Source organism: Erpetoichthys calabaricus, chromosome 13, assembly GCF_900747795.2.
Source record: "Erpetoichthys calabaricus chromosome 13, fErpCal1.3, whole genome shotgun sequence".
In the NCBI taxonomy this organism is placed as follows: Eukaryota; Metazoa; Chordata; class Cladistia; order Polypteriformes; family Polypteridae; genus Erpetoichthys; species Erpetoichthys calabaricus.
This window is the reverse complement of record NC_041406.2, coordinates 1,091,259-1,106,259: the sequence shown is the minus strand read 5'-3', so window position 1 is coordinate 1,106,259 and position 15,001 is coordinate 1,091,259. Positions and strand designations below refer to the sequence as shown.

The 15,001-nt window shown below is 46.8% G+C and overlaps 1 protein-coding gene across 4 annotated transcripts in view; it reads left to right on the top strand.

Annotated features, from left to right (window-relative positions):
• The window catches only part of zdhhc3a (zinc finger DHHC-type palmitoyltransferase 3a), a 65,743-nt gene extending 50,742 nt beyond the window's left edge, over positions 1–15,001 (top strand). For all 4 annotated transcript variants that reach the window (XM_028817858.2, XM_051935674.1, XM_051935673.1 and 1 more), the window contains one exon: positions 12,960–15,001. In XM_028817858.2, coding sequence (XP_028673691.1) covers positions 12,960–13,154 — 195 coding nt within the window. In that variant the 3' untranslated portion in view covers positions 13,155–15,001. The remainder of the gene's footprint in view (positions 1–12,959) is intronic.

Sequence of the window (15,001 nt, the reverse complement as noted above, 5' to 3'; positions counted from 1 at the left end):
TCATCTGTCTGTGGTTCTCTTCCTAATGTTTGTGAAATTTACTCCCTAACAAGTTTCCAAATCTGGAAGACCACATTTTAAAGTCACCGTCTCGATCCACTGAGCTGATTCCTTTCATAATTTTTGGCACTTCACTCTCCACCCTTTGCTAAAAATGTAACGGCTCAGCTCTGTTAATCTTTCTTCATAACTCATCCCCTGTAGCCCCCCCCCATAATCGGCCTAGTCACACTTCTCTGGACTTTTTCTAGCACTGCTTTGTCATTTTTGTACCCTGGACACCAAAACTGCACACACAACTCCAGATGAGGCCTCAGCAGTGCGTAGTCCCAAATTAGGGTTAAGGTTAGATTTAGGGTTCTGTTTAAGAAATATGGAGACCACTTTACTCTTGGGAACCATCAGCGTTGCAGAATGTTTTTGTAACCTTTGCCTGATCTGTGCCTCGACCTCCACACAATCCTGTCTCTGAGCTCTGCAGGCCGTTCCTTTGACCTCCTGGCTTAGTTTTTGTCCACCTGGTGGACCTTCTTTTGACATTTGTCCCATCTTTTCTAATCCTATCCAGTTAACTGAACTGGCCACAGGTGGAGTCCAAACATCTCAAGGGTGATCAATAGAATAGATTGCACCTGAGCCAAAGCAAAGGGTCTGAATGCTCGTGTCAATGAGAGATTTGAATTTTTCACTTTACCTTTCTGGGGTATTGAGTGTTGCTTGAGGAGGAGAAACATGAACTTAAATGTTTTTAGCACAAGGCTACCACATTGGAGTACAGAGTGCAGGGGCCTGAAGACTTTCTGGAGGCGCTATACATAGGACGGCTATCATCTAGTGTTCGCTGAAGCCTTCTCACCTTCCTTCTCAAGTTAGAAAACAAACGTAGATGGAGATGCCCACTCTGTACTGTCCCAGAACTTTTGCTTTTCACTGCATGAAGTAACAAACAAGCAATATGATTGACGGTTAGGTATGCTGCCTTGACAATGTTGTACACGTGGGACACGTCTGTCTTCTGGGGTGTAAAATATTCATTTCTGTAAAGTTTTTCAGCAGTCAGTCCTTACTTAGTATATTTCATATGACTGATCAGTCTCGGGATAATTAAGCTGATGTTTGAGTGTTTTATCAACTTGTTTTCCTCATAAAGAAACAAGAAATTTGTATATTAAAAAACTGAAGCTACGGCCCATTTTAATAAATGTAGCACCCTAAGAAACACAAACCAGAAGCGACTTATTTTTTGAGAGACACTTTTTTTTTTTTTAAACTTTAAGAGAAGGCCAAGGGCCCTGTCATGCCCTTCGGTGTGTTTGAAGTCATTCTGCACTCTGGGCCATGTCCTCCAGCTCTTCATCCCTGCTGCGGCCACCGCTGCCTTTGATTTCCTTCTGTAGTTACAGAAAAACTGCGCAATGGAGAAGTGGAGAGGACTGGGGACATGAGAGTCTGTCATGGCAGCACTGGGCACACGACAGGAGAGCCAAAATTCAGGGGTGTCAGTAAGCCTGAGTGTCTTTGGGATGAAACATGAGGGGAGAATATGCAACGTCCACATGGAATCCCTCAGGGCAGGAATTGTGGGGAGGCTTGGAGATCAAATTCAGAGCTGCTTCTGATGTGAAGCCATGCGAGGTCCTGTCTTACAACTAAAGACGTGTCGCACTGAATTATCTGCTTTAATTTAACAAAAAAGAATTTTTAACATGTCAGTCCCAGTTTTGAATGCTAAAGTGAGGGTGAAATTAAGCTGGCCAGAATGTTTTTTCCTGATGTTTATTGGTTTTGTGTCACTTAGTTGTCACAGTACAGTAATGTGTCACATTGACAAACTGAACAGTGACAGTAGCAAAAGGAACCTCACTGGATATTGTGGCCCTGGGAAAAGAGCAACCTAGCAGGAGCCCACTACGTGCAGTCGTGTGAAAAAGTAAGTGCACCCATCACGTACCTTTTTTTTTTTCTTTTTTTGGGAGAAACTATGTACATATCAAGATTTGACCTTCATATACACCGTATCTTTAGATAAAGGGGATATAACAAACCTCAATTCACAAAAAGTAAAGGAAATTTTAAAATGGCGCAATAACTGCAATGAATAGAAGCTGACGTAGTGCAAAACATTTTCTGGAAGAAGATCCGAGTGCTTTGGAGTGGATTGAGACGCGGGTCCATCACTGTGAGTGACAGAGAGAGCTGGGCGACTTCTAGTCAGATGAATTGGAGTCCGGGTTAGCAACTCATTTATGAATCAGAGGAGTCGAGTCTCACGAGTCAGGAGGTTCTTACACCTCTACCAGTGTTAACAAAACGAAACATGATGACAACATCACGCAGGACTGGACACCAGTCTTCTCCAGTAACAAAGAAATTCAAACAACCGCCCTCTGCCAAGAATATCATGGTGACCTTGTTTTGGCACATGCAGGGGGTCCTACTCTGGTGCTTTTTTTGGAAACCTTGTGCTACTCTTAAGAGAGAAACTGAGACCTGGCAGTGGATAACAACAGAGGAGGAATGCGGTCAGAAATGTGCTGCTCCGTCACCGTCCCATCATTGGGCCACTTTAAAAGGTGTACTGTACTGTCACAGGTTCACCTCTGATGACAAGATTAAGGAAGTGGAGCAGACCTGGAATTGGGGGCAGCCGAAAATCTGCTAACCCTATGGAATGAGGAAGTCAGTGGAACAACACAAGAAGAGCATCGACCCTCAGGGGTACGACGTGGAGAAACTGTCACGTTCATCTGCTCACAGTTACCGCTGTTAAAAGGTAAATTGCCTTTACTCTTTGATTCTCCCTCATAGGGCTGCACGATAACAGAAAAAATGACTATCACGATTATTTTGCTCAAAATTTTTATCACGATTAATAATGACGATTATTCCTTTGGTAAATGAAGTCTGTGACCAAAGCAGTGTAGCCTCGGCCAGTTATTCACAGATGCTGCCCTAATCATATTAGCTGCATTGTCCGTTGTGATGCACACAAGTCTTTCTTCCACAAAGCCCCAAGCGGACATCGCTTCTTTGAGGCCCACTGCAATAAACTCTGCTGTATGGTCTTGTGGGAAAAACGAAGTTTGCAAAAGCTTGCTTTTCATCTCAAACTCGCTGTCAATAAAATGAACTGTCAAGCTCAAATACGGTTCCGCAGTTCTGCTTGACCATAAGTCGGTCGTGGCAGCAAAATATTCAAGGCTGAGCCTGAGAATTCCATCCATCCATTTTCCAACCCGCTGAATCCGAACACAGGGTCACGGGGGTCTGCCGGAGCCAATCCCAGCCAACACAGGGCACAAGGCAGGAACCAATCCCGGGCAGGGTGCCAACCCACCACAGGACACACACAAACACACCCACACACCAAGCACACACTAGGGCCAATTTAGAATCGCCAATCCACCTAACCTGCATGTCTTTGGACTGTGGGAGGAAACCAGAGCGCCCGGAGGAAACCCACGCAGACACGGGGAGAACATGCAAACGCCTGAGAATTTCTCTTTCTATTTCTTTTCGGCATTTCGCATACAGCGAGGGCAGCGCAACATTGGAAAAATGGTTGCGTGAGGGAATGCTATATCTTTTATCAAGTGTTGCGATCATTTTTTTAAACCCCTCACTGCTCACGGTGGTTATTGGACACATATCCTTGGCTATATGGTACGTGATCACCTCTGTTATTTCCCGGTGTCTTTGCGAGCTCGGCAGATATGGTATTACGTTGAACAATGTCCCTGATATTGTTGTCTGTGTTGTGGATGGCTGGTAATTTTTTGTTGTTGCTGTTTGTGCCTTCAGTCGTTGAAATTCTTGATAGTGTACTTTGTGGTGGCTTTTAAGGTGGTTGATGAGGTTTGTTGTGTTACCTTGGGACGTTTGGACGGAATAGGAGCAAAGTTTGCACAAGACTCGTACCTGATCAACATCACATTCCTCGAAACCGAAATAGTTCCAGACAACTGAGTATGACCCCTTTTTAGGAACTAACGATCGCACTTCTGCACCTTCCTCACGTTGCTCCGCCATCTTATATTTATTCTGACTGACTGTTATTGCTGCTATTAACTTCTACTGCTTCAGAAAGCGCTTGCAATCTAGACACAGTAACGTCATAGTGACGCAGTCCAATCCGTAAACGCAGCCCATAAAAAACAGTTTGGTCTTTATACTGTAAAATCGCGACGATATTTATTAACTGATCGTGGATCATAAATATCGTTATCATGAGAAAAAAAAAGTTAATCATGCAGCCCTACTCCCTCATATGGATATTGTGCAGTCTGTTGTTTAATTTAAATAAACATCAATGCAAATTTCACATGTGGAAGAAGTAAGAGCATCCTCCATTTGTCACTACCTCAGATTAGAATCGGGGGCAAATGTTTAGAATGTCACTGGAGGGGATCTCCTCTGAGCCGCTCCTCCTATTTAAACCTCCGCCACGTTCGTTTGTCCTTTACATTTACATTTCTTTGCCTGGCAGGTTCTTTTACCCAAAGCGACTTACAAAAAGAGGTAAACATAATCGAGTAACAGCAGTCTGGGCCCTGTTTGTTCAGCAAGTGCAGTAGGACAGGTAACAGAAGTCGATTGGCACAAGTGAAAAGATGTAATAAATGATAAATATACAATCATAGATTCTAATCGATAAAACAAACTTGAAACAACAAGTTATCCATCCATCCATTTTCCAACCCGCTGAATCCGAACACAGGGTCATGGGGGTCTGCCGGAGCCAATCCCAGCCAACACAGGGCACAAGGCAGGAACCAATCCCGGGCAGGGTGCCAACCCACTGCAGGACACACACAAACGCACCCACACACCAAGCACACACCAGGGCCAATTTAGAATCGCCAATCCACCTAACCTGCATGTCTTTGGACTGTGGGAGGAAACCGGAGCGCCCGAAGGAAAGCCACGCAGACACGGGGAGAACATGCAAACTCCACGCAGGGGGGACCCGGGAAGCGAACCCAGGTCCCCAGGTCTCCCAATTGCGAGGCAGCAGCGCTACCCACTGCGCCACCGTGCCGCCCGCCAACAAATTATCCAACAACATAAAAGATTATTTAGACAGATGGTTCTTAAATACATTGAGGGAGTCAGCAGTTCAGATGATGGTGGGCAGCTCATTCCACCAACTTGGAAGTACACATAAGGGTCTGGATTAGACTTGACACCACGTAGAGGTGGCATCACCAGATGCTGTTCAGTAGCAGACCTGAGTGGGTGAGAAGGAGCACAGCACCTCCCCAGTGTCTCCATACACTCCAGTGCTGACCCCCTGATTACTCAGTAGACAAGCATCCGGGATTTAACTGAATGGGTGCTGCTACAGGGAGCCAGTGGAGTGACATGTGCCCGTCTCAGCTGGTTAAATACAAGACAGGCCATGACATTCTGTACCATCTGCAGCGGCTTGATAGCACATGTGAGTCCTCCTGCCAGGAGTGAGTTGCAGTGGCCCAGACATGACAAGACCAAAGCCTGGACCAGAAGCTGTGCTGCGTACTTCGTCAGATAAGGTCTGATCTTGTGCATGCTGTACCTGCATGGACGAGAAACAGTAGAAGTCTGGTCAGAAGAAGATATGTAGCTACTCATCAGTCACCACCCCAAGGTTGTGTACTGACCTGGCAAGGGTTAGTGGCAGTGAGCCAAGCTGGACAGAGAAGGGGAGCCGAGCAGACTGGCAAGCCGAGATCAGAAGAATTTCAGTGTTTGCCAGGTTGAGCTGTAGGTGGTGGTCCTTCATCCAGGTTGAGATATCAGTAAGACATGCAGAGACTCTGGCTGACACCATATTGTTCTCTGGAGGGAATGACAGGTACAGCTGTGTTTCATTTTCATAGCACTGATGAGAGAACCCATGGGACTGGATGATAGGACCCAGTCATGTGGTGTACAGAGAGAAGAGCAGAGGACCTAGCACTGGTCCTTGGGACACCCCTGTGCACGTCTGATGTGCCTTTGACAACTCTCCTTGCCCGGAAACACTGTAGGATCTGGCCGAAATGTAGGACTCAAACCATCTGAGAGCAGTTCCAGTGATGCCAAGGTCAGAGAGGGGGGCATCAAGGTTGTTGGGGTTGACTGTTCCAAAGGCAGTGGAGAGATCTAGAAGAATCAGGACCAAGGACATGTTGGTAGCTCTAGCAAGTCGTAGCTAGTCGGCCACCTTTAGTAGTCTTGAAACTGGACTGGCTGGCATTGAACACTCCATTCTGTACAAGGTAGGATGAGACCTGGTTAGAAGCCACGCGTTCAAGTGTTTTAGAAAGAAAGGAGATGAGAGAAACAGACCTGTAATTGTTGAAGTGTGATCACCATACTGAGAGTGAGCTCTATGAGGTCTTTAGAAAGGTTCTATGAGTCTTTGAAGGGATTTCAGAAGATCGCCAACTTGCCCAGGCCAGGCCCTTGGTAAGGTCAGCCTAAGGGCAGAACTCCCCAAAAAGCCCAGAATTTCACTGTGAGCCCCTCAGGTAGCTCTTGTCTCTGTTAATGACAAAGTGCAGGAGTCCACCATTAAAGAGACGCTGCACAAATTAGATCTACATGGGTTGTGTCCATCCATCCATCCTCTTCCGCTTATCTGAGATCGGGTTGCAGGATGTGGGTTTTGTGCCAGGAGGAAACAGAAAGAACATCTGGGCAAGGCCTAAGTTTCGCCATGAATGCCTAAACAAAGACCAGGACTTCTGGGACAATGTGGACAGATGAGGCAAACAGAAAGGCATTTGGCCACACATTTGCTGAAAACCAAAAGACAAGCAATGCTTCACTTTCAGCTCATTCTACAACTGCCTTTGTGTTTTCCTTTGGAGGCTCCACCCCACTCATGAATATTGATGAGTTACTTTAGAGTGGCAAAACACATAGAAATATTCCTGATTTTTTGCAGCATGTTATTTCTTCCTGTAGATGGCAGCAGAGTGCTGTCCCAAATGTTATAATGTCCTCAAATCTGACTCGGGTTTAATTGCATTTACATAGAATTCTGAGTTGATTCACGCTCAAGGATAATGCCAAGGAGGTTAAAGTTATGGCTTGGATGGGAGCACTCGATTGGAAGATCCACTTAAAACAGTGTTTCACTTTTCCATGGATGACTACTTGTTATGGTGTTGAAATATGGTCAGAAATGAAAATATGTAGGGAGTGAAGAAGACTAAACAGTAAAGACTTGTCCGGACTGTAGCAGCCAAGGGGCTGGCATGTTGTGTTACAGAGCAGCCATGCCAGGCTCAAAGTCCTCAATTGTTAACCTTGTCTGTCACCTTCCTGATAATTAGGCTCTTCACTTGGCATCCCCGCCTTGTAAGTCTGACAACTTCTATTGAGCAGGAGCTTCACAAAGCACACCTTCTGGCTGATGTGCGTTGCCATAAGTGATAATCATCCATCAACGGTTTACCCCTTGGGCATGTCCATGTTTCTTTGTGTTGCTCAGTTTGGTTCACTCTCACTGGTCAACCCTAAACACTGTGAGGACATATTTGAAAACGTAAAGAACTCGTTCTGTGAGTATTCACCCCTCAGCCATAACCCACGGCAGGGGGCTTTAGTCAAGGAGTCTTCTTTACAGGCCCCACGGTGGCTTCAAGGCGCTGATCTCGGCCTCTTAGTACAGCACAAAGAGAGAGGAACAATGCAAATTCTGGATAAGACTGTTAAGAAGCCTCGAAAGGAGTGTAAATAAGATAGAACAGGAAGATAGAGAAAGTGATGGGGACCAGCCGGGACCCCGTGTGACGTTGGGTAAATAAAAAAAAACAACGTTCTCATCCGTCAGAGCCTCTCTCAGGACATGCAGTTGAGAGGGCCTTCCATAGCGGAGCTCCGGTCTCATCTCGAGTAGTGAGCCTTAACTTGTGGCCCGTGGGGTGGGAGAGGTGGGACTTCCTGGGCTAAAGTGGAAGTGATGTCAGTGGTCATCATGCCGCTTTCATTACAGTAAGTTTGCTAATTGATGTTATTTGTTTGGCCGTGTTAAACGTTTATTTGCATTGAGGTGTGAGAGATTTGAGTGACCGTATGGAGGTTCCTGTTATTATTTTTTACTTGTGGTTCAAACAGATGATTCTAGATCTCTGAAGCAGCTCCAGGAGCGACTGCTTCACCTCGCCACCCTACATAAGAGCTGCTAGTGAAAGACATGGCCAGGGTTCATTCTCTACGGCTCCACGTCTCGCCCGCTGCAGCTGCAGCTCCAGTGAAGTGACTCCCCTGAAATGCATTTGGAACATCAGTTGTCTTCAGTGATGGGTGGTCAGGTACCCGCTTTTCTCCTCTTTAGCTGTGTTTTGTCGTACATTAATAATAATTGTCGTCTTCTTCTTTTGGCTGCTCCCGTTAGGGGTTGCCACAGCAGATTATCTTTGTCCGCATATTGATTTGGCAAAATTTTACACCAGATGCCCTTCCTGGCGTAACCCTCCCCATTTATCCAGGCTTGGGACTGGCATGAAGAAACACCCTGGTTTGTGCATCCCCTGTGGCAGTAATACATTGTATTTGTATAGCGCCATTCCCATGCTCAAGACGCTTTATTCTGTGGTCACCCTCTGTATTGTGTAATGCGTCAAATCCCATACACTGTGTGGTCAGTCACTGTACTTCAGCAACGCCTTCCCTTCATTACCCCTATGACAGAGGATGAACAGACATGAGGAGGAGTTACACTGTTTGTTAATCTTGTATTGTAGGTCATTTGTCCAAATTATAAGCAACATAAAATGAGTGTGACAGAAATGCCATTACAGCCTAAGTAGCAGTGCATCTTCTGGCACATGTTGTGCCTGGCTTGGTCTTCAGTGCTGCATGTCCTTCGAGTGGAACATTGAAAGAGCCCAAAAGCACGTCTCAGTATGGCTGCTGAGATAGAATTGTCTTCATCATGGAAAAAATGTCAAGAGAGGTAGGTGGTCTTCGATGAGAGAGAGACCAACTTCTACCATTCTTATCACAACTCCTGGACCAATGGGTGGCGGCAACTCCCTTGGTTCATCCAATCCAATCCGCCACTGTAGTCACATTTCATGCCCAACCCTGCTTAGCCAAACCCCAGTCCTCCATCAGGAAGTTTCTCTTTGTTGTCTCACATCCTCCATGCTTTCTAAATGGGAAAAGGATGATAAACCTGCCGGTCCTCCAAACTTCAAAGTCCGTACTTGTCCTCTCCAGTCCATCCATCCATTTTCCAACCCGCTGAATCTGAACACAGGGTCACGGGGGTCTGCTGGAGCCAATCCCAGCCAACACAGGGCACAAGGCAGGAACCAATCCTGTGCAGGGCACCAACCCACTGCAGGACACACACAAACGCACCCACACACCAAGCACACACTAGGGACATTTTAGGATCACCAATGCACCTAACCTGCATGTCTTTGGACTGTGGGAGGAAACCCACGCAGACACGGGGAGAACATGCAAACTCCACGCAGGGAAGAGCCGGGAAGCAAACCCACTGCGCCACCGTGCCACCTTCCTCTCCAGTCTTTCTTCTTCCTTTTTTTTAAAATTGATTTTATTAAAATCAAATAACATTCCATACAAATAACTCAAGTTTTACAAAAAAAAGATTCTTTCTTCTTGTTGGACTATAAAGTCCAGTCTGGTCACCTCTCGGATATTTGGAACTCAAGCTTCTGACATGTCTGCACAGCACCCCCTAATGGCTGTTTATTCCCTTACATCTGCTTAATAGATGTGATATCACTCAATTATCACCATGCTGGATACACTGTATTGTCCAAAGTATCCTCCAAATGATTGAGTTCAGGTGTTCCAATCACTTCCATGGCCTCAGGTGTATAAACTCGAGCCCCTCGGCACGCAGACGGCTTCTACAAACACTTGTGAAAGAATGGGCCGCTCTCAGGAGCTCAGTGAATTCAAGCAGGTCACCGTGAGATGATGCCACCTGTGCAATAAGTCCATTCGTGAAACTTCCTCGCTATGGTGAACCGTTGGTGGTATTGTAATAAAGTGGAAACAAATGGGAACAACAGCAACTCAGCCACAAAGTGGTAGGCCAAATCACAGAGCGGTGAGACATTCAGAAGTCGCCAACCTTCTGCAGAGTCCATAGCTACAGACCACCAATAAGCTCAAGAACAGTGCAGCATAGAGATGGAGTGAGCTTCATAGAATGAAGGGGGTCTCCATGGCCGAGCCAAGCCTGACATCACCAAGTGCAATGCAAAGCATCAGATGCAGCGGTGTAAAGCCCACCATAACACCACTGGACTCGAGAGCCGTGCAAACGTGTCCTCTGGAGTGACGAATCACGCAATCCAATGGACGAGTCTGGCCAGGAGAACAGGACTCGCCGGACTGCATTGTGCAAAGTCTGCTGGAAGGGGGATTATGGTGTGGGGTTCTGGTGAAAGGAACTCTTAATGCTTCAGCATACGAAGCCGTTTTCATTTTCAGTTTGGGGATGGCCCTTCCTGTTCCAACATGACTGCACACACACCAGTGCACACACACCAGTGCACAAAGCAAGGTCTGTAAAGGAATGGAGGAGTGAGTTTGGCGTGGAGGAACTGGACTGGACTACGCAGAGCCCTGACCTCAACCCGACAGAACACCTTTGGGATGAGTTTGAGTGGAGACTGCGAGCGAGCCAGGCCTTCTCGTCCAACATCAGTGCCTGTCCTCACAAATGCTCTCCTGGTCACAAATTCCCATAAACACACTTGTACACCTCGTGGAAAGCCTTCCCAGAAGAGCTGAAGCTGTTAGAGCTGCAAAGGGTGAGCCAACTTCACATTAAAGCCCATGGGATGTCATTAATGTTCATATGTGTGTGTGTGTAAAGGCAGGCGTCCCAACACTGTTGGCCATGTGGTGTATCACAGTACACAGTGAAAGGAAACACAACAGCTCAGCACTTTGGGAAACGTCTGCTTTTGTGTGACCCTAATTCTCAGCATATTTCAACACCATAACAAGTAGTCGTCCATGAAGTTGAGTGCTACAAACTCGCAGGCCCACTTTCACTAGATGTTCCAGTTGAGGCCTCACATCCAGCCTACACTTTAACATCCTTGGTGCAAACTCAGCTAGGAATTCTAATAAATACGGTTAACCCGAGTCTGACCTGGGGTGACGTTTAATGATCTGCTTTACATTGTTAAGCCCCAATAACACTCAGGAGAGATTCTGCTGCCATCTAGTGGAAGAAATAACATCAACATCAAGCTGCAAATAATCAGGAATATTTCTATGCATTATGCCACTCTAAGGTAACTCATCAATATTCATGAGTGGGGCGGAGCCTCCAATGATAAACACAGTGGCCAACAAAAAGCCATAAAGGCAGTTGTGGACCGAACTGAAAGTGAAAGTGAACCATTGCTCAAATCGGGTGATAGTGATGATGATGATGATGATGATGTGAAATGGTCATCCGATGGTAACATGAAAAGTGAACCTGACAAGTGATGTGGAGCTGTACGACTATACTGCTGTGATATGAAGCTTCAGCGTGGTGTGACAGTAGCTGTGTGACAAAAAGGTGACATGATTGTGCAACGGTAAAAGGAAAACGTGTTGCTCTGATCACTGATCTGTCAGTGTCCATGTCGGGGAAACGTAGAAGTCAGTAAGCCGTGTGCTGTGGTAGCCTGCGATGACACAAGGGGCGCGTCGATCAGGCAGCGACATTCAACACCCTCGGGAGCAGGCGACGGAAAAAATATAAGAAACGCATGCAAAGAACTACGTCAACTGGCCTGATGGTGACATCAAGCTGTGTGTGGGTGACATAAAACATGTCACATGAAGGACGGGAGCGCTACAGCAGTAGACACTCGGCTGGCCTTTCTGACTGTTTATGCTGCATTTACTTGCTGCCGGTACACGTAATAATCTTTCATTGTTTTTCCAGGGGTGGACATGACGCTAAGGAGGCTGCCATATTGTGGTTATCATAAGGAAGTCAATGCTTGGTTTTCTATATTTATTACGTTTTCAAACCATTTTCCTGGGAAGACACAATCACTGTAAGCTGTTTCAGACACGGCTTTGGTTCCGCGCTGATCCGCCTCCTTATTTACATCCAAACTCCGCCCACAATGGCGGCTGTGAGCAGACGGGTAAACACAAAACGTATTGTTACTTCGAGAAAACAGGATCAAGAATCCGCCATTGAGCTTCGTCAACATGTGGACGCCTCCTAAACGCAGAAGATACCTTTTCTTAAATTGAAACCTCTGCTGCCTCAGCCTGCTCGTATTTTCCAAATTTAAACCTTTTTTTTTGTCATTCTTGGACCCGGGTAACTGTACGCCCTGCTGTAAGGGGAATAAACAGCCAAGGGGTTTTTAAAAGGATTAAAGGAACAATTCACTTTAGAACGTAATTAAATGTGGCAAATTAGAAGAAATAAGACATCTGTTAAGAGGCCTCAAGTCCAAACACGAGACGGACCCTTCAGTGCCGCTTCGTTAATCACTGAAGTAGCTGGATGGCTGATTTTGACCCTGCGGTGGCTTCAGAGGCAGGCGTAGAAATGGCTGAAGGCCTGGCACTGCCCTCAAGTTGTCAGAGCAGATGGAAGTTTTTCACCACAATTACTTGTTCCTAAATTCTAGGGTGCACTTACCTTTTCACACCTGTCTCTTCTGTTTGCCTTGTCACCTGAGGTTTATGAACAAGTGATATGGGGGGGGGCACTTTCTTTTTCCCATGGTGGTTTCCTACTGCACCTTGTCATTGCTAAGCCTGTTGCCCTCACGCCACAGCTTTGGATAATCAGGTTGAAGATAAATAAATGAATGTAAATGGTGGCCCTTGGGGTCGACAGGCCAGGCACACTTGGCGCGAGTGGCACAAAGCCAACGTCGTGAAGGTTTTGTTTTGCTGTTTCAGCTCAGATGGTGACAGATCCACTGTCCACACCTGGCATCTGAAGTGAACTGACCCGGTCATTTGTGTTGCAGGGCATCGAGCGCCTTAAGCAGGAGACGGCCACCTGGGAGAAGACGATGTACTGGGCGGGCATGAAGGAGGCATTCGGAGGTCCGTTTTCCATCGCTTGGTTCAATCCGTTTTCCGGTTTGACGTGCCGGAGAGAGAAGTCCACTTGGATCTGCGTGGCACAGGCAGCGGTGACCGAGGAGGATGGGGTGTTGTAACGGACCCCCTCTACCCCCCCCCAACCAGTGGGACCATTGTGCTTTCATCCCTAAGGATTGTCCCCAGTGTGCTTCTTGTCACCTCTATGCAAATGGCTGAACTCCAACATCAGGTGCTTTGAGTTTAAATGTTGGGTTTCACCCGCTGACCGGCCGAGAGCCGAGTGACCCCACTAGTGTCCTCCACTCTTATGTCACCTGAAAAGGCGGCCCCTCATTACAACAAGAACAGCAGGGTGCCCGCTGGACTGAATGGCACAGTAACCAATGGGTAGCAGTGACTAGTGGGGGGGTGGTTAGTCAGTAGACATTATCTAGCGCCTTTCATCAAAGCCCCTTCACGTATTCCACTTGTGTCTTCTGCTGTCGCTTTATAGGAAGGCAGCGTTTCAGCTGCCAGCACCGAGTCCCAGTGTGTCCCTAAGTTGGTCACTTTACATACCAGGACTGTCACTGAGAGAAACAAAATTAGAAACCACTGCATCTAATAAAATAAAATAAAAAGAAACCACCTTGTAGAAAGGGGCTATAAAAAGGGGCAGATTTAGTCCTCTGGTCGACTCCTTGGATATCCCAGAAAACCTGCCAGCCCCCCCATAGTGGAAATAACGGGAATAGGACGATCCTTTTATAGTGAAGAGGGGCGCATAAGAAGGTGCTACATAACCCCAACCTTCCCACCTGACTCCATCTTGACGTGAGGACAGTCATTATAGAAAGGCGCTATATAAAGCTACAAGGACACATTCAACTGCACTGCCACCTCTGTGTCACCCCACCTGTCACATCCTATGCAGTAGGAGCATACCGGACCACTCATGAGCCTTTTGTAGTGACGGGGGGCACTCTAAGAAGGACCCATAAGGACACCAATCCAACCTCCATGCCACTGCTCCTGGCTGATCCCACATAGCAGAGGTACGGAATCACACAATTAAAAGGCGCTATATAAAACTACAAAGGCACACATTCAGGTCTTTGCTGACTCCGTGTCACCCCTCATTTAGCAGACACAAGCGCACGTGCTGCACCACTGATGAGTCTTATGTAGTGATGAGGGTCACTATGGAAAGGCGCTATATAAACCCACAAGACCCCAACCCTGCTGACTCCATGGTTGTCCCCAAGTAAGTCACTTCATGTGCCACGTCCCACGTTGCAGAGACCACTGTACTGCTCCTGCTAGTTGGCTGGTGTTCACTCTGAAAAGGCGCTATATCAAAGCAGACACCCCAGTGACTCAATGTGAGTCTGTACACCCACCCGTGTCCCCATCGTGGTGACATGTGTTATTGTCATCATAAGCTGGTGGCCTGGCCAGCTGTTTCTCTTCTGTTAAATACCAAGGAGTTGGTTTGACTGATGTCACCCTGTAGGACAGACGTCACCTCTTAAACCAGTCCTGTCAGTCCTCGTGTCGTCAATCAACTGTCAAGTGCCTTGGGGGGGGGCGCTGTGAAAGGCGCTATAAAATGTGCAGATCCCCAGCACTGACCCTGAGTGGCAATACGAACACAACTGAACTGCTGTGCCTTGGGGGGGGGTCCACTATGAAAGGCGCTATACTAAATAAAGTCTGACCAATGGCTGTGTGAAGTGTTTGCCCACACCGTACAAAGTGGCCACTTTACAAATAACAGCTGAATGAGTGCTTTGTAATTATTCTTCTGAAGAAAGGCGCTATATGAAGTAAACCTCTGCTGACTGTGTGGTGACCTTTTTCTAACAGCGTGCATTAACAAAGCTGGAGGCCAAAAGAAAAGCTGACCGGTCATTCTGCAAAGCCGCTTGACGTCCGCTTCATTTGAAAGGTGCTATAAAAACATTAAAGTTGGAGTGTTGTGTAA